Source organism: Dendronephthya gigantea, unplaced genomic scaffold (assembly GCF_004324835.1).
Source record: "Dendronephthya gigantea isolate DGI-Jeju-01 unplaced genomic scaffold, DenGig_1.0 000185F, whole genome shotgun sequence".
NCBI classification, from domain to species: Eukaryota; Metazoa; Cnidaria; class Anthozoa; order Malacalcyonacea; family Nephtheidae; genus Dendronephthya; species Dendronephthya gigantea.
The window spans coordinates 117286-136117 of NW_021163195.1; the positions used below are offsets into that span (position 1 = coordinate 117286).

Below are 18832 nucleotides of genomic sequence, written 5' to 3' on the forward strand. Positions count from 1 at the left end.
GTTGCCACCTAAGGGCCTTCGTCAGGAGAGTTAGTATTATCACCTTACTAACTCTCCTGACGAAGGCCCTCATGTCGAAACGTCGAGAAGTGTTTCGTCTATTTTAGGCAGTTGTTATACCACATTTGATGCTAAGTTGTTTGAAGACTTTTATTTCTTTGTTTATTAACTCTACGCTGTTGTTATACCTTGTTAAAAGTTGTGTTATTGTTTGTCGATTAGTCGAGTCCCTCTGGGAGACTAGCTCTGAAATGGACACAAATCAATAATCACTCGAGCCAAAGCGAGATTCGTAGCTTCACTTTGCGACACAGCATGAAACATTTAATTAAGACCCCAGCACAAAATTCAATTTAAAAGAGCAACAACTTTAAATACTAAATATAGCGAGAGAGAGCGCTAGAGATTCTCTCAGCATGAGGCTGGCACTGATATTGTCGAAACAAACCAAATTTAAATCTTGTGGTAATGACTCAATCAATGAACCATTTAATAATACTAGGAAACTCATGTTGATACTTGGAACATCGAAGAAATGAAAGTGTCTGAGAGACTGAAATGAACACAATTTTTGCACAATGATTAGAAAACTGTTAGTGTCAAAATAAACCACTTTTGAATCTTGTATGCGAGATAATAACTCAACTATCAATAATACAATCTCAAGTTGAAACTTGGTAAATAACAAAGTCAAAGAAATGCAAATATCTGAAGATATTTAAAACTCTCACAGCATGATGGCAAAAATTGCAAATCGAAACTAGTTTCGATTCGATAAATCTTTCTGGTGTCTAAACGGAAACCGGCTTTTACAAATCTTTTAAAAACTCATTCAATGAACCATTTTATAGTACTTAGAATATCATATTGATACTTGAAATATCGAAGACGTGCAAATTAAACGACGGGAATAAATACAAGTTTCACAGCATGATGTTAAAAAATTTTTGTCACAGCAAATTGCGTAGGTCCACAAGAATGTTCTATGAATGACGTGGACATCACGCGATGTTTTGAAGACAATAAATATTACGCCATTTCAAGGTGTTGTCTTAGACACAAAATACCGTCGACCGCGTTAACACCAGCTTGTTCAAAAATAGGTACGCAATGCGTACATGTGGGTAGCCTGTAAAACATTATTAACTGCGATAAAGCTGCTATAGTGGCAAGTAAATATCAACTGATGCAATAAAATATTATTTTCTAGTCTTATGTTCTAATGCCATAGACAAGGGAATAAACGCCCTATAGTTAGCTGGTTGAATACAGCTATAACGAAGTCAATTTAGTACACAATCTATATATTATAATATTTTATTGTATTAAATTAGACAGATCAAAACATATATAAGTATTTTTACAAGAGATAGGAAATGAAATTTTTGCAGAATAGGTGAAGAGAACAAAAAAGGGAGTAAGGTTCCGGGATGGTGGCACACATCATCTGATAACATAAAGCTTAGTTTAGAAGGAGAAAAAGAATATTTGCAATATGTATCACCATTATAACTGAAGAAGATAGTAGATTTCATTGATCCAGTAGGAAGGTACAGGTGATTTGCAATGTTGATTATAGATAACTTATCAGCATCAATTAGCTGGACATAATAGCATCAGTTCGTAGGTCCAAAAAATCTGTGTGGCTTTTTCCAAGTTTAAATTTATCAGTTGACAATATCTTATCACTGTGGTAATCAGTCCGACAATCAGTCAACATTGAGTGCCATCATTCATCATTCATATAAATGTGTATTGCTCAGTAGTAGTTACCAGGAAGGTATGAGTAGCATTTACCAGTAAGGCTACCAGAGAACTTTGTTCTTGTTTACAGTTACATATATATAACAAAGAGTCCAAAATTGTTTCAAACATTTCAGCATAACAATTTCAAAGGACTCATCTATGTATCTGAACAATATTTTAAAGATTTTTGTTCAGTTTAAATGCACTTGTGTTAAAAGTTTTGTTTTTTAAAAAATATGTTTTGTTAGTTATGTTCAAATAAATGCTTCTTTTTAAACTCCAAAGCATTTGGCTTAATAGCTGCATGTCCACAAGCAAGAAATTGACAAGTGAAATAGTGCATTATAATTTATAAAACAGGGCAACTTATTACTACCATTTGCCAAATTATAATTTATAAAACAGGGCAACTTGTTACTACCATTTGTAAAAAGGTAATGTATTTGGTTTAATAGCTGCATGTCCACAAGCAAGAAATTGACAGGTGAAATATTGCATTATAATTTATAAAACAGGACAACTTGTTACTACCATTTGCAATAAGGTAATGTATTTGGTTTATATAAAACAGGGCAACTTGTTACTACCATTTGTAATGAGGTAATGTATTTGGTTTAATAGCTGCATGTCCACAAGCAAGAAATTGACAGGTGAAATATTGCATTAAAATTTTTAAAACAGGGCAACTTGTTACTACCATTTGCCGAATAAAGTAATGTTTCATTTATTTTCTATTAGTGTAACTTTGTAGTTGTCGATTCAACGCTCACCGATCACCGCTTTTTTGTCTTTAAAGTACTCGCCTTCGCTTTAAAATTTGACAAACGTATCAACGTGACTTCTACGGTAGTGGTGGGCGATACCGATACCAAAGTATCGATACTTCCGATACTCAGAACTCAAAAGCTGGTATCGATACTTTTGTAAAATATCGATGTTTTCGATACTTGTCACGTGGTCAAACTATTGTTAATATTTGATGTTACATGAAGTTCTCCTATTAATATTTGCATGAGTACAGTTTTATTTCCAGTCATTTTCCAGGTGTTCTTTTAATGCAATCTTTTTGTAAATTACTCAAATGGCCTAAATGGCATCTATATCGAATGTTCGTCCACAAAGTGTAGTCTAGGATTATTTTGAAAAGTTAGATACCAGTGAAGAATGATTATTGTTGTTGTAAGAATAAAATTACTGATAGTGTGTGTATTTTTGTGTCTAATGACAAGTATCGGTATCGAAAAAGTATCGATACCACTGGTATCGATGAAAAAGTACTTGGTATCGTATCGAAATCGATACTCACGGTATCGCCCACCACTATTCTACGGTCCTTCGAAACAACGAAATTTTCCGGAAGTAGAAGAACCACCGTTCGTCATCTTTCGTATATCCGACGATTACCGAAGATGTGGCACCCACACACACACAAACATCCGGACACTTTTTCGACTACATAGTGGTTAGCCGCGCATGCGCAGGCTACCCACAAAAATGGTTACGTAAAATTCTGTGATAATTCATCAGCTTCGGTAAGTCTAATTTGATTATCTTCGTGTGGTTTAAGTTGCATGGTATGTCAGTGTCAATATCAGCCTCGCTACCAATCACTGTAGGTTTGATAGTTCCACTGGTTGCCACGTTTACACTTTACCAGATTCCCGAGTCACGAGATCAACACTTGTCGTTTAAGTGTAATCTTTGTCAACAAATCTTAGTTCTCTCACAATTATTGTTTGATTTCATCGTAAAATCCTAATTCAAAGTGTTCAGAGCGTTCTAAAACTGCAAAATACGGTGTACAGTGTAAACACAACTATGAACTATTGCAGCGAAGCGTTCCTTGACGATGATATTTTAAATCTTGTGTTACTTGTAAAAGATTTGAACTCTATCGATATCAATCGTTTCCTTTTGTTGCAATCGTTTTAAACAAGTCATTCCCGCCGATGTGAAATAGTCCAGAGGTAAACTTATTGTTATTGTTGAATAATAATAATTCCAATCGGTCATTGTTGATTGAACACACGCCATAGCAATATTCAAATACATCAACCACCTTGACATTTTCATGATAATTACGTCCAAATGAAATCCAGGCTAAGGAAGTAATTTATGGCAATAATTTATTTAACTATTTATTGAAAACATGTTTCAGATTCATGTGAAGATAATGCAGATGGGTGAAGGTTATGATCCTGACCGTTTCGTTGATCGAGTTCTTCATGGTTTTAAATGCTGCATTTGCCAGTGTGTGTTAAACGAGCCACGATTATGTGAGGCAGAAGAACATAAATTTTGTTTAAACTGCATATCTCAACATCTTCCTAATTCCCAGACATGCCCAGAATGTCGGCAAAATCTCACTTTGGAAACTTTGAAATGTCCTGGAAAGCACCTCCAGAACCTTTTATCAGAGCTGAGAATCCAGTGTGATTACATCAATCGAGGGTGTCCCGAACATGTTGAGCTTGGAAATCTACAAAATCATGTGAGTAATTGTGAATACCGTCCAGTAACGTGTGAAGAGTGTCACCTTGAAGTAAATGCAAAAGATAAAGACAACCACAAGAAGAGTTTCTGTCAGCTTGGTGGAGCCAATATTCAGGGTTTGAAAAATATCAAAATGCGTCAAGAAGAAATGAAAGATGATTTCGCGATTATCAGAGCGAGACAGAAAGAATTCGACGATAAACAAAAGGAACTGGAAGAAACTCAGGACGCGTATGGACTGAAGCTAGATGATATTGACGATGATTTAGCTGAAATGGAGGGTAGTCAGAAAAGACAGAAACGGAAACTCAAAGAAATCGTCGATAATTGTGAAAAAATTCGTACAAACCTGGATGAAATGGAGGGTAATCAGAATTTACAAAGGCAGGAACTGAATGAAGTCACCAATAGTTGTGAAGAAATTCAGACCTTCACGAATACAGTTCAAGATGAAATGAGAAGCGAGGTGACAGGAATTAAAACAATGCATTCTAATATACAGAAACAAGTAAAGAAAATTAAGGTAAGGAAAGATTTATCTGTTATGACTATTAGTATTGTTTTATTAATTTTTGAATGTCATGAATATATTCTATATTTTTGAATGCTAACATTAAAATAAATGGTTGAAATATGTGTAACTATCTCGTGCATAGCGTTACCAAGCCCTAGCCGGTATCCCAGCAGATTTGGATCCCCCTAAAAAGAACCCCCTTGTACATATTTTCCAGCTAGCAGATATGGACCAGGGGCTAATTTATAGAGGGGGGGGGGATAAATGCTGGCAGAACGTATTTAAGAACACACTCTCAGATCAGTTAGATCGTGTTACCTCGGAGAAAATATTTTAACTGTTAAACTGCAATTTAGACAAATGTCAACAAACTGACACCGTCTCAAGCTGAGCTGAAATATCGTCAACTTGAAATGGCAAGAAAACAAGATCAAATGGAAGTGAGACAAGATGAGACGAAGGTTAATTTTTAACTGATATAGTCAAAGCGATATGTACGAAAGACAGCGATTCCCTCTCTTAAGAATTAGTATAAGATGATTTTTCTTAGAAAAAAACAATATAGGATGATGTTTCTTCTATATTCTTACTATATAACATTTAGTTTATCATGATAAGTAGTTTCATCTTTTAGATAATCACCATACTCTACATCCAAATTCATCTTCACATTAACTTGTTTCCATCGTCCAGTTTTCCGAGGTAATTCATATTAAATGAGTATGAACGTGAGTGAGGTTGTTTTAGAAAGCTCTGGATGAAGTGAAACAAACCCAATCAGGAATTAACGAGAAAGTACAGGAAATCGGGATTCATCACCTTCAAATGGCAAGAAAACAAGATCAAATCAAAGTGAGACAAGATGAGACGAAGGTTAATTTTTAACTGATATAGTCAAAGTGATATGTACGAAAGACAGCAATCCCCTCTCTTAGGAATTAGTATAAGATGATATTTCTATAAAAATGATGTTTCTTCTATATTCTTGCTACATAAAATTTAATCTATCATAGTAAGCAGTTTAACTTTGAGATAACCAGCATATTCTACATCCAGACTCATCTTCACCTTAACTTGTTTCCATCGCCCCGTTTCCGAGGTAATTCATATTAAATGAGTATGAACGTGAGTGAGGTTGTTATTTTAGAAAGCTCTTGACGAGATGAAACAAACCCAATCAAGAAATAACGAGATAGTAGCGAAAATGGAGGTAAGAACATATTTCTGATAATATTTCATAATTGCTGGTCATTGATTATCATATAAACTGTCACGTGACGAAATGCACTTTCTCGATAATTATGTCATTTGCCTGGACGGCCTCGTTGAAAAATAACGTCCAATGCGCGTTGGATCCCTGGCGAAATGATGTAATTATTAAACTGATGTATCGAAATGTAATTCTTAACGCTTTAGAAGACCCACCGGAACAAAATAAAATTTAAATTTGGGAAGCTTCATTTGGGAAAAAATGCGTGGTTGTAACTTGCAGTAGATTTCCCTCCCCTCCTATTGAACTTAGTTTAAATTGCAAAATATGGTTCCTCGTACATCAAGTAAACAGGTTTTCTATTGCCATTGGATTTAGCGCCATATTCTTAAGCTTCACGCACAAACTTGCACAGTGTAAAAAACCGCGGCATGTGAGCATAGCCCCTTTCGTTCCGATAGCCTTCGGTAGATGAAGGTGATGAAAGCGCTTAGATGATCCTCGTTTCTAAAGAAACTGTCGGTAAAATAGTTGGTCGGATGATTTTACTGCGATACCACAAGCTTGGCGGTGATTTGCTGTGAAAACTTTGCAGCACTAACTACAACACTCTTAGAAATGTTGTAAAATAAAATTCTAAGCTTTAAAAATGCATTGTTTATTCACAAGAGCATGCCACAGATCCATTTTGCCAACCTCGTCAGTAATTCTTAGAATCTGCATCCCCAGTGGTCACTCTATGTGTCAGTACAGGATTTCGGCTGAGATTTAAAAGTAATAATGAATAAGTAATGATGCTACACCGTAACTTTTCATTTCCAATTTAGGTTAGTTTTGAGGTTATAAAGCAGCAGTTTGAAAGACTTGAAGGATTATTGGGTCATCAATTCCAAGAAAATATTGTCAACAGAGATGTTGCTCAGGCTACGGATCCCACAATTCCAACTAACAACCAAGACGTTATTATTATTGGTGGTTGGTATGGCATTGCGGGCGTACCCCGTTTGAATACTGTTGAAAAATGTAATATTGTTGAGGAGAGATCGACTATTCTGCCACCATTGAATCATCCTCGAGAAGGATCAGCATCGTGTGTTTACAACAATGACGTTCTGGTCGTTGGTGGTTTCGATGGTAAAGATGCAACTGGCACGATCGAAGTTTTGAAGATGAACCAACATCCTTTGCGATGGACAATGTTTGATGGTAAACTGCGTGTCAAATTATCTGGTCATGACGTCATAGTTTATCAAGGAAAATTATATGTAATAGGAGGATATGACTGGAATGAAAGAAAAACATCGAATGCCATTTATGAGATTGCTCTTACCCCACCTTATACTGCCAAGCTGCTGACGAGAATGCCTGAGCCAAGACAATATCACAGAGCAGAACTTGTTAATGGAAAACTATTTATCTTGGGCGGAGCAACAACCATCTATGGTAAAGATACTTTTGACAGCGTTGTTGTTTATGATTTGGTTAACAATAAGTTCAAGCCATGTCCATCGTTACCTCAGCCTGTTTTTAAAATGTCCACATTCACTTGGGGTGATAAGATCATTGTTCTCGGTGGTGTGGATAAGATTATTCAGGCATTAAATGACGTCTTCATGTATGACACTGAGACGGGGCAGATTGAGCCACTGCCCTCCATGATTCACACAAGGAGCGGCTGCTCAGCTGTCATCATGAATGACGTCATTGTCGTGTTTGGTGGATTCAATTGTGAGCAGGGAATTCTCAACTCAGTGGAATCTTTCACCATTGGTGGAGATGGCTGGAAAGAACTGCCAGGAATGATACAAAAAAGGCGTAATGCAACTGCTGTTGTGAAACCTCACATCTGAAAGTTTTCTCAATATAAACTTCTTATTGTGTCCTTGCGTGAATATGATAATATTTTTTGTCGTGATGGTCAATCATTGTTTCGCCGCTTTCTCGATATATGAGCAACCAGGGACCGGTTGTATGAAAGCCAGATAACACTATCCACCGGATAGTTTTGTTTTTCAATCGCTTTAAAATCGCCCGTTGTTGGGTATAATTTTGATTAAATCTTAATATTCTTAAATTGAGGATCCTATTCGATAATTGTTGGTTCCAAAGCTGAAATTTTATTGCTTTTCGAGCATTTTTAAACGGTTGAAAAAAACACTATCAGATGGATAGCACTATCCAGCTTTCATACAACCTGCCCCAGAACCACAGAATACCTATCAGGGGTCGGTTGTATCAAGCCCGTTTAGCTTAAATGGTGGATAAGTCAAAATTAAATAACACTCTTACATCTCTCTTGAATGAGTCAACTTGAATATTATGCACTGCATATGTAGTTGTAAACAGTATCTTTGTATTAAGGTTAAAGACATTTAGTTTGCTTGTTGAATAAAACGATAGACTTACTTTCTATTTTGAACTTATCCACCGTTTAAGCTAAACGGGCTTGATATAACCGGCCCCCGAAAGACAACTTTATTGTTTTTTGCGTAAGTGACTCGGCAAGTACCGTTAATGGAAGCAATCAGGTTAGATTTAAATGTAAATAAATTTCGCTCGATTTTTCATCAGCCAAAATCCTTCTTATGTAAATATATTAAAGATAAACATTGTTTAATTTGTGACTGATATTAAAATGTATAGAGCCTGCCATGCTGACGATGAAATGTTTATACAGCGGCTTTAACAAGCTGCAAATTGCTTCGTCTAGAACTGGAGTATTTTGTCGCTGCTAAAATTACTAATCCTGTTCAGTCAAACGTGTTTCTTATCCTTTTTGTCGCTGTGTTTACAACCACAACACATGCAGAGTGGCGTCATTTCACAAAATGATTGTTTTGTAACCAAGAAACCAAATTATGCGCTTAGAAATGTCGATATCTTACTGATAACCGATGGCGTAATCCGTTAGAAATCTTATCTCCTATCTTTTAGTACTAACTACGTTATTAGAATGTCGTTAAATCTACTTTTCCTGTGACAAACTCGTTTTTGCAGCCAATTTGTAGCATCAAAAACACCGAAAACTTTTGAGAATACTAAATTTTGCTTGTTTAGAAACGAACTTATGAATTTTTAATGAAACTCAGGGTATTATTGCAATGCTCTTTCTCATTTTAAAAACCACAGGTGGTACAGCCTTCTTTAATTTCGCGAGGGAGTGGATATTGTCAGAGGCCAGCTGTTAGCTCCTTATAAGGATGTTCAAGGAGTGTCGCTATAGTCACGAGATATCTTCAACACTATCAACAATACATGACAAGGTGTTTTAAGCATAAAGTGTTGCAGACGGCGTTAACACAACGTTAGCTGAGTGCTGAAGTGAAGAATTTCTCAACATCTACCAACTTTGGTAAGCCTGATTTAATTCTCTTTGTGAAATTCAAACTGTGCAGACTGTCAATTCATATAATAGCGAAATAAGTTTTAGACTAGCGATATTTTTTGCGCGAAGGGACTTTATTCTTTTGTCTTTGAGCAATTTTGTTCCAGATGTCGCAGTTGACTGTTCTAAATTCGGTTTTCCACCAGCGATATTTTTCGGGCGAAGCGACATTCTACTTTTGTTTCAGAGCTCTCAACTGCAATCATCTGGAACAAATTGCTCAAATACAAAGGAATAAAGTTGCTTCGTGCGAAAAATATCGCTAGTGGAAAACCATTCATAATCACAACACGCCAGCTTTAGTTGCCCTAGCAACAAACCTCGAATTACCAAAATAAGAAAACAAGAAAACTTTTCACACGAATACATATTTTATCTTGATCAAACCATGATCCTCTTGTAAAACTTTAGGAAATTCCACGTCAGCATGCTTCAATATTACTTGGAAATAAATAATAATTCCTAGAAATTAATGGCAGGCATGTTTCCCTGAAATCTATAACCAATACGTTTTTCTAACTGCTCAAAATTTACTTTCAAAACCACTGATATGTACCGCATATTGTTTCTTTAATTAAAAAGGCAATTCAGGATATTGCAATGTTCTAACTAATTTTATTAAAAACCTATGCATGTGGTACAGGCTCTTTAATTTCTCGACGAGGCGTCTATTGTCAGTGACAAGCTGTTAGCTCCTTATAAGGATGTTTCAGCAATAACATTGAAGCCACGACGCCACTTTTTCGACGCTATAAACATTACGCCGTATCAAAGCGCTGTCTCAAACACGAATCACTCCTGACAGCGTTAACAATAACTTATGCTGAGTGTCAAAAATAAGAATTTCTCACCATTTACCGATTACTTCTGTAAGTTTTATTTAAATATTTTTGTTAGGTTACTGTTCGATATAACTGTACGATCTGTTATTTACAATCATAGAAACAGAAGAGTTCAAGGATATTGCTTTTGCGGCAGACGCCATAGTGCATGTACGCGTCGCAAATTATCGGTTGCACAGGAAAAAACCTCCAAAAATAATGTCGAATGTATATAATATTGATTGTTGTCCTTTATTTTATCAAAAGTGAGCTTCGTTTATGTCTTAATGTGAATAGGTTTGTCCTCGAAGAAATATACTTGCAGCTTCGGTGTATCCGAGATTTAGGCACCTCGGAAAGTTGGATGTTTCCTGAACTGACCTTGCCTTATGTTTAGAAAGCTACGCATTGTGGAATTTCTAGTACATTAATTTCTTGCTCAGAAAACGAACATTTTAGTTGCGCAACATATAACGTGTAATCAAACAAACTTACCTCATTTGAATTAAATTAATAAAACTCTAAGATAACTCCATTATTTCTTGTAGTAGATTGTTTGTGTAGGGTGGATAGTTAAAAGCTAGAGCATGTTTTTTCATTGGAGTCATCTCTTAGAAACGCCGCAGAAATCGCTGTTTATGAAGTTTCAAGCCGAAAATCTAATCACTCGTTCACAATTGTGTATTTCTCTATCTTTATCAAAGCGAAAATTATTGAACAACTTTAAAAAGCTTAATTTTCCTGTGGCCAGCTCAATATTCTTAAGTTCGACGTAAATACTAAATTTTAGCCCGATTCGTACAATCCAATGTAATTCAATCGAATTATAATATCTGTGCAAAATCTTTTTATTGCCGCAGTTATATTATAAAAGAAATAGAAAATACTTTTTCCTGTGTTTCTATACAGTTATAGAAACACTTGTGGGAGTTTGGGAGAACTGGTTGGTAAAATAAAGTTTTTGTGTTCAGAATGCCGCCAAAAAAGTATAAAGCGATTAAACGGAGGGCAACCGTGGCAAATGAAGGACCATCGGCTCGCCGCAGCCGGCGTCGTTTACCTGAAAACTTAGAGCAAGGAGCTGAGTCAAGCGAAACTCCGTCGGACGTCACGTCGCCCGAATCGGTCCAGTCGTTGGTGTCAACATCTACCGCAGAGGTTACCGAAGAACTTCCAGCGATTTCACCAACCCTTGACACACCTGTAGTAACTGCTGTTGATACACCTTCGACGTCCAATCCGTCAGCTACGCCAGCTCTTCCATGGTCGTCTGAACCAGCCACGACTTTAGCAGAAGGAACGACAAATGAAGCTGGCCCACAGATCTCAGGTATAAGCTACGGTGTTTGGCTGTACTAATAAAATGTACACAACATTGAAAGCGATCTTTGGTACTAAATTAAAAAAAATTATGTAAAGATTTGCTTTAACCTTGGTTAAGCTAACTGCCTTTGAAAAACCTGCCCCTAGCCTTATTTTGAGAATAGATAAATTGCTAATATCTAAAATACTGACTGGTACGTCCCTCTAGAGTTCAGACCGCACCTTGTCTGGTTTTCTCGACCGTTGCCAATTAAAGGTTCTATTTTTCATTATTTCTGTTAAGCAAGATGACTATGAACGAATGACTACGAAATGAATAAACCTAATTGTTCAAATGCTGCATGTTTGCTCAGTTATAATTATAAATAAGAATTCTCTATCAATCTCTGTATATTGTATACTTTCGTACATTACGCATGCTCTGTTAAGACAATCCATAAGCAGATAGCTTTCAGTTTGCCGCACACGGAAAGATTTCGGCACGCGAGGCAGAAATTATCAAACATGCTAGATATTTGCCGTAAGTGGCACGAATGACCAAGACGCCTTAAAAGTCGCCCGCACACGAGAGCAACTGGCTTACGCCAATTGTCACGAATGACTTTTTGCTAAGCACATAGCTCTAGTGTGCGCCGGCCTTAATACCCATGATTAAATTTAATCTGCGACAAAATATAATGTTTCAGGTACATTGAACGAATTGTCTGGTGGTTTCGATCCAAACCGTTTCATTTTTCGAGTTAGACCAGAGCTGATATGCAGCATTTGTTGCTGTGTGTTGAAGAATCCACGATTATGTGAGGCAGGAGAACATCGCTTTTGTTTCCAATGCATATCAAAAAGCCTTGTTAATTCACCAGCGTGCCCGGAATGTCGACAACCCCTTACTTCGGAGACTTTGAAACTTCCCCAAAGTTTTTTGAAGACGTTTTTGTCAGAGCAGATAATCAAGTGCGATCACATCGAACGAGGCTGTCCCAAACAAGTTGAACTCGGAAATCTTGAAGATCACGTGAAAAGTTGTGAATTTCGTCCAGTGCTGTGTGAAAACTGTGGCTTGCACGTAAATGCGAAAGACAATGACAACCACCAGAGGTTCTGTCAAAATGATGGTACCAACGTGGAACTGAAGGTACGTTGGAAAGAAATGAAAAAGTGCAGAGAGTTGGTAGAACAATCGTAATGTCATATATTTGGCGGTAATGAGCATAGAATGTAGTTAGTCAAGATAAGCAGTCTCGTTTCTTAAACACGGTACACTCTGACACTCACGCTGAGTTTAACAGATCATTTGGCAGAGTAATTAATTCGGCTCTGAGTATTTGGACATGCCGTCTTAAAACAACTTTTAACACTTACTATATAAGTATGAACGTGAGTGGATTTTAAGCTTTTAGGCATTTTTCTAACTTTCACAAATAAATTTTGTCATAACAGAAAGAGATTGACGAGATAAAACAAACCAAATCAGAAACAAACAACAAAGTAGATGAATTAGACGACAAAATAAAGGAAATGAAAAGCAACGTCAAAATAGTGAAGGTGAGAAATGATTAATAATAATTTAGTTTGGATTGAAACCACCAACCAATTCGTTCAATAATTGCAACAGTAATTGAAAATTGCTGATCATTGATCACACGCTATCACCTAATACACCTTTAAATTCTACATTACGTCATCATTTAATTGATGTATAGAAATGTAATTTTAAATTTTTAGACTCGGTATTATTCCTAACAAGGAGCAACTCTTCCCAGTTTCTAATGTCTGTAATTTTCTAATAACTGTCGGTGCAAAATTCCAATGTTACAATTAGGTTTTTCTTAGAAAACAAATATCTGTAGAGTAGAAAATACTTCAGGCCTCTTAATATGAAATAATACAAGGTTGACATTAAGATTAATTTTGCAATTCAGAGGAATGCCATGAAGTCGAAAAATCAGGTTGAAAGAATTCAAAGAATACTGTATTATCTAGTAGAAGAAAACATTGTCATGAACGATAATAATAGCGCTCAAGTTATGGATCCCACAATTCCAGCCAATAATCAAGACATAATTCTCCTTGGCGGTTGGTATGACGATGAAAACACGATGGCGGACGATGAAAACACGATGCCGGACGATGAAAACACGATGGCGGACGATGAAAACACGATGCTGGACGATGAAAACACGATGCCGGACGATGAAAACACGATGTCGGACGATGAAAACACGATGTCGGACGATGAAAACACGATGTCGGACGATGAAAACACGTGTTTAGATACTGTTGAAAAATATAATATTGTTGAGAGGAGGTCGAATATGTTACCACCATTGAATCATCCTCGAACTGCATCAGCATCGTGTGTACACAACAATGATGTTCTGGTCGTTGGTGGTTACGATGGTTACAAAGGAACTGATGATATCGAAGTTTTGAAGATGGACCAACATCCTCTGCGATGGAGAATGTTTGATGGTAAACTACCTTCTAGGTTATCAGCTCATGACGTCATAGTTTATCAAGGAAAGTTATATATAATAGGTGGGTTTGAGTTTGATAACATGGAATTATCAAATAAAATTTATGAGATTGCTCTTACCCCACCATATACTGCCAACCTGCTGACGAGAATGCCTGAGGCAAGAAGAAATCACAGAGCAGAACTTGTTAATGGAAAACTATTTATCTTGGGCGGGTCAAAAGTTGGTACTTCTGCTACTGACAACGTTGTTTTTTATGATTTCATCGAGAAGAAGTTCGAACCATGTCCATCTTTACCTCAGCCTGTTCGTAGTATGTCCACAGTCACTTCGGGTGATAAGATCATTGTTCTTGGTGGTTTGGATAAGAATGATCAGGTTTTAAATGACGTCATTGAGTATGACACTGAGACGAGGCAAATTAAGCCACTGCCCTCCATGATTCACAGAAGGTTCGGCTGCTCAGCTGTCATAATGAATGACGTCATAGCTGTGTTTGGTGGACAGAATGAGGAGCAGGAACCTCTCAACTCAGTGGAAACCTTTACCCTTGGTGGAGATTGCTGGAAAGAACTGCCAGGAATGATAGAAAAAAGATACCGTTTAACTGCTGTAGTAAAACCTCACAACTGAAACTTTTCTCAATGTAAACTTCTTATTGTGTCCTTGCATGAATATGATAATATTTTGTGTCGTGATGGTCAATCATTGTTTCGGCGCTTTCTCGATATATGAGCAACCAGAAGTCTGTCCCTAATCATAAACCTGAATCTAACATGAAGTATTTTGTTTATATTTCGGTTTTCTCATATATCATGAAACAGCCATTGTTCCACGTCACGTTGATAACTGCTGTTGTCATCTATAATATTTCTATATTCTTATACTGTGACGTCTGGTGAGGTTTAACCAATATTATTAGTGTGTAAATATATAAGATAAGATAAATAGATATAGATTATAATGTTTTGTTCATACAGTCAATATTTTACCCTAACCAATGTTGATAACTGCTGTTGTCATCTATAATATTTCTATATTCTTATACTGTGACGTCTGGTGAGGTTTAACCAATATTATTAGTGTGTAAATAGGTTCAATTTGACATTTTAATCTTAACCAATGGAGATTAGAAATAAGCAGGACATTAGATTCATTAGTGAAACAAGTTTGATGATAAATACTGATCAATAAAAGATAGATACTACTTCTAAACTAAGCCTAATTATTTTTACGATGGTTATTTAGGGTAATTCTTGCTAGTTGCTATCAAGCGTTTTAACGAAGCGTGAATTGACCAGTGGTCTTGAAACCCAAAAAGCCCACAAGGCATGGCGTTACAAGCTTAATAATATAAAATGAATTCGTATAACAATTGTAAAAGTGATTTTTTTGCAAAAGTTCTGGCTTCTGATTGGTCGAGCGACCTCGGATTATTACGCAATAATCAGCTGATCGGATTTTTCAAAATGGCGACGAGTTGTTTTTGTCAAAATGACAGATGAAGAAATCTGTAATTTAAAAGAAAAATGATCTAAAATGATTTTCTGGGTAAAAAAAAACGTTGTCGAAACATGCCCAACTTTATTGCACAAAAAATTGTCAAAATATTTGCGGTTTACCGTTTACATTCGCTTTTAACAAAAACTAAAATAGTCATGTTTCATGCAAAAACTGGATTGTATGTGAAAATAATATTTCACTTTTGGAAATATGGCTTGCATATCCACTGAGCTGCATAACCTATACCATATAATGGATCGATCAAACTGCCTATCTTCGTAAAATCTCGTATTTTCGAAGTGGGCTCGACAGTGTGGCGAAAATGTTCCGATCACTTCCAGGAGTTCCCTCTGACTTTCTTCTGTGCAAGAAACCTTTAAACTCTGCAAATTCATCGAGAAATTGTGCTATTTGGAACGGTATGTAACTATAATAACTATAATCTTGCTATTCTTATTGCAGTTTTAGTCACGTCTTGTTACTTTAAAGATGTGTTGTTTGTTGATTCCGGTCTGGTCTAATTAATTTAGGATTTAAATGGACCTACTTTTTTACAGTCTTATAACTCAGCGAATACGCGGGCGAAAAACACAAAAATACCACCAAAATATAGTTTTAGAAAAGCACTATAACCAAACCGCTTCTGTTCAAGATTTAGTCAGAGTTATAACCAACAGCGGGCGATTTTAAATAGCGATTGAAAAAAACACTATCCGGTGGATAGCGCTATCCAGCTTTCATACAATCGGCCCCTGGCTTTTAGCTGTTGATAAACAAATACGAGTTGGTTGAAGATTCCTGATCAAATTCACATATTTTCACCTCTGCGCTGTGATAAAGAAAAGAACAAAGCAATTAATAACGGATTTGTCAAACTGTCTTTTGTTAAACGATGCTTAGAATAATTATTATGCATGGACGACAAACGTGCATCAGGATGTGTGTTGAAATTCAATCATTTTCTCTCCAGGATTTTTAATCGACTTATATTTCCTTGTTTATTTTCTCTACGCTGTGAAAATCGTTTCATTCAACAGCCAAATGTTTGTTCTGTCTTCATATCCGAAAGTTATTCTCGTTGATCAAGTAAGTTACGTACAATATCTGGCTAAAGTGAGGTTACTTTTTATACACCCGTATTGTAAAATATAACCAGTAATCATTTGAATGTAATATTTTATATCTCTGAGTGCATTATAAGCTGATGAAGAGACTTTAATATCATGAGTAACAAACCGTTTTTATGATCTTAAATAAAGAAATGAGTTTCATCGCTTTTGTACGAAAAGAATTGTTGAAACCAACAGAGAATATCTTCCATATTATCGCAATTCTACAGGAGCGTAATTAATATTCAGAGCTGGGTTAATTTATGCAGAGCAATAATTATACTTGTTTACATAAGTTTTTCGTCCAGATTTTTTATCAAACGCAATCGAACTTTTGAAGATTGCTTTTGGACCTATTTTGAATAGCTTTACTAAATAGCGTAATTTACGTATTATTGTATTACCTTTCCACCAAAACAATCCATAGATGCTTTGCGGTTCCAGACCTAACCCGGTAGCCTGCTCTGTTTGAGAGAGGATTTGTAACGTTTTTCACTTACGAAATGCATCATGGTAGTAGAGTTAATGTTTAACATTTTTCAAAATCTCAGGTTAAAATGGGGACAATTGAAACCATTGAGGGAGACCTCCAAGGATGGATATGGATAGCTCGGGGTATTTGGTGATATAATTTTCATTGCCGATCAAGGTAAGGAAAGTTATTCCGAATTCTAAGTTCATAATACACAAGCTCAATCTAATCCTAAAATCATCCCTGAACCCCTTCATATCGGAAACAAAATAGATTGATGGATTGGATTAGGATTAGATTTAAGATTAGATTTAGGATTATACTCGTGTACTATTGCATTTGTAGACGTGTATTTATTAGTGTGAATATGTGTGTGAATATATTGTTGATGTGTTGATATAATTTCATATTATGATGGTTCATTTCAACATTTCAATATTAATCGGTGAACATCAGCAATAATCATGTGCATCGAATAAATTCTTTAGTAAAAGAGTTTCATATGTAAATATGATGAAATAATTTCTCATCAAATGTGGTTTGAAAACTGTTAGACCGGAAAAAATTCTCGACGTTTCGACCTAAAGGTCTTTGTCAGGAGAGTTAGTATGACTTTACTAACACTTCTGACGAATTATGCTCTTGGACACTTGGGTCATAAACACTTCTCCGTAGACATCTCCCCAGCCTCCCCCCCCCTCTCTAAAACGTCGCATAAAAGCTGTATTTGAATACGCTCTTGAAATCCTTACATCTTCTGTGTCTTCATCTGAATTTCAAACACTTTTCAATAAATCAATTGAGATTTTGTAGCACTATACCTCATGTTCGCTAATTTTTAAAGGGTTGATAGGTATTAAATTCGATTGGAAAACTTTCCACTTGAAATTACTTGTTATTGAATACTTTTTATCAGAATTTAAACCGTAGTGTTCAGCAAGTTGTGTTATTGTTCATCGATGAAGGCAAATAATCATTTTATATCATTTCATGTCTGGACTTCCTCTGTGAGACTGGTTGTGAAATCAACACAAATCAATAACTCGAACCAAAGCGAGATTCATAGCTTTAGTTTGGGTCTCAGCATGAAATATTTAATCACGATGGACATAATTTAAACCCTTGTTAAACATAACCAGAGAACAGCGTGGCAGCGTCTTCAAACAACTTAGCATCAAATATGGTATAACCACTGCCTGAAATAGACAAAACACTTCTCGACGTTGCCACCTTAGGGCCTTCGTCAGGAGAGTTAGTATTATCACCTTACTAACTCTCCTGACGAAGGCCCTCATGTCGAAACGTCGAGAAGTGTTTCGTCTATTTTAGGCAGTTGTTATACCACATTTGATGCTAAGTTGTTTGAAGACTTTTATTTCTTTGTTTATTAACTCTACGCTGTTGTTATACCTTGTTAACAGTTGTGTTATTGTTTGTCGATTAGTCGAGTCCCTCTGGGAGACTAGCTCTGAAATGGACACAAATCAATAATCACTCGAACCAAAGCGAGATTCGTAGCTTCACTTTGCGACACAGCATGGAATATTTAATTAAGACCCCAGCACAAAATTCAATTTAAAAGAGCAACCACTTTGAATACTAAATATAGCGAGAGAGAGCGCCAGAGATTCTCTCAGCATGAGGCTGGTACTGATATTGTCGAAACAAACCAGATTTAAATCTTGTGGTAATGACGCGATCAATGAACCACTTAATAATACTAGGAAACTCATGTTGTTACTTGGAACATCCAAGAAATGCAAGTGTCTGAGAGACTGGAAT

The 18832-nt window shown here is 36.2% G+C and overlaps 1 protein-coding gene across 2 annotated transcripts in view; it reads left to right on the forward strand.

The window, feature by feature from the left end:
* Positions 1 to 18832, forward strand: part of LOC114538477 (cilia- and flagella-associated protein 58-like) — a 76367-nt gene that overhangs the window by 22773 nt on the left and 34762 nt on the right. The window contains exons 1-3 of one of the 2 annotated variants that reach the window (XM_028559658.1): positions 2957 to 3278; positions 3905 to 4762; positions 5110 to 5214. In XM_028559658.1, the coding sequence (XP_028415459.1) occupies positions 3920 to 4762; positions 5110 to 5214 (948 nt within the window). In that variant the 5' untranslated portion in view covers positions 2957 to 3278; positions 3905 to 3919. Of the gene's footprint in view, positions 1 to 2956; positions 3279 to 3904; positions 4763 to 5109; positions 5215 to 5500; positions 5627 to 18832 lie in introns of those variants that run through there. The other variant, XM_028559657.1, reaches the window with a different exon arrangement.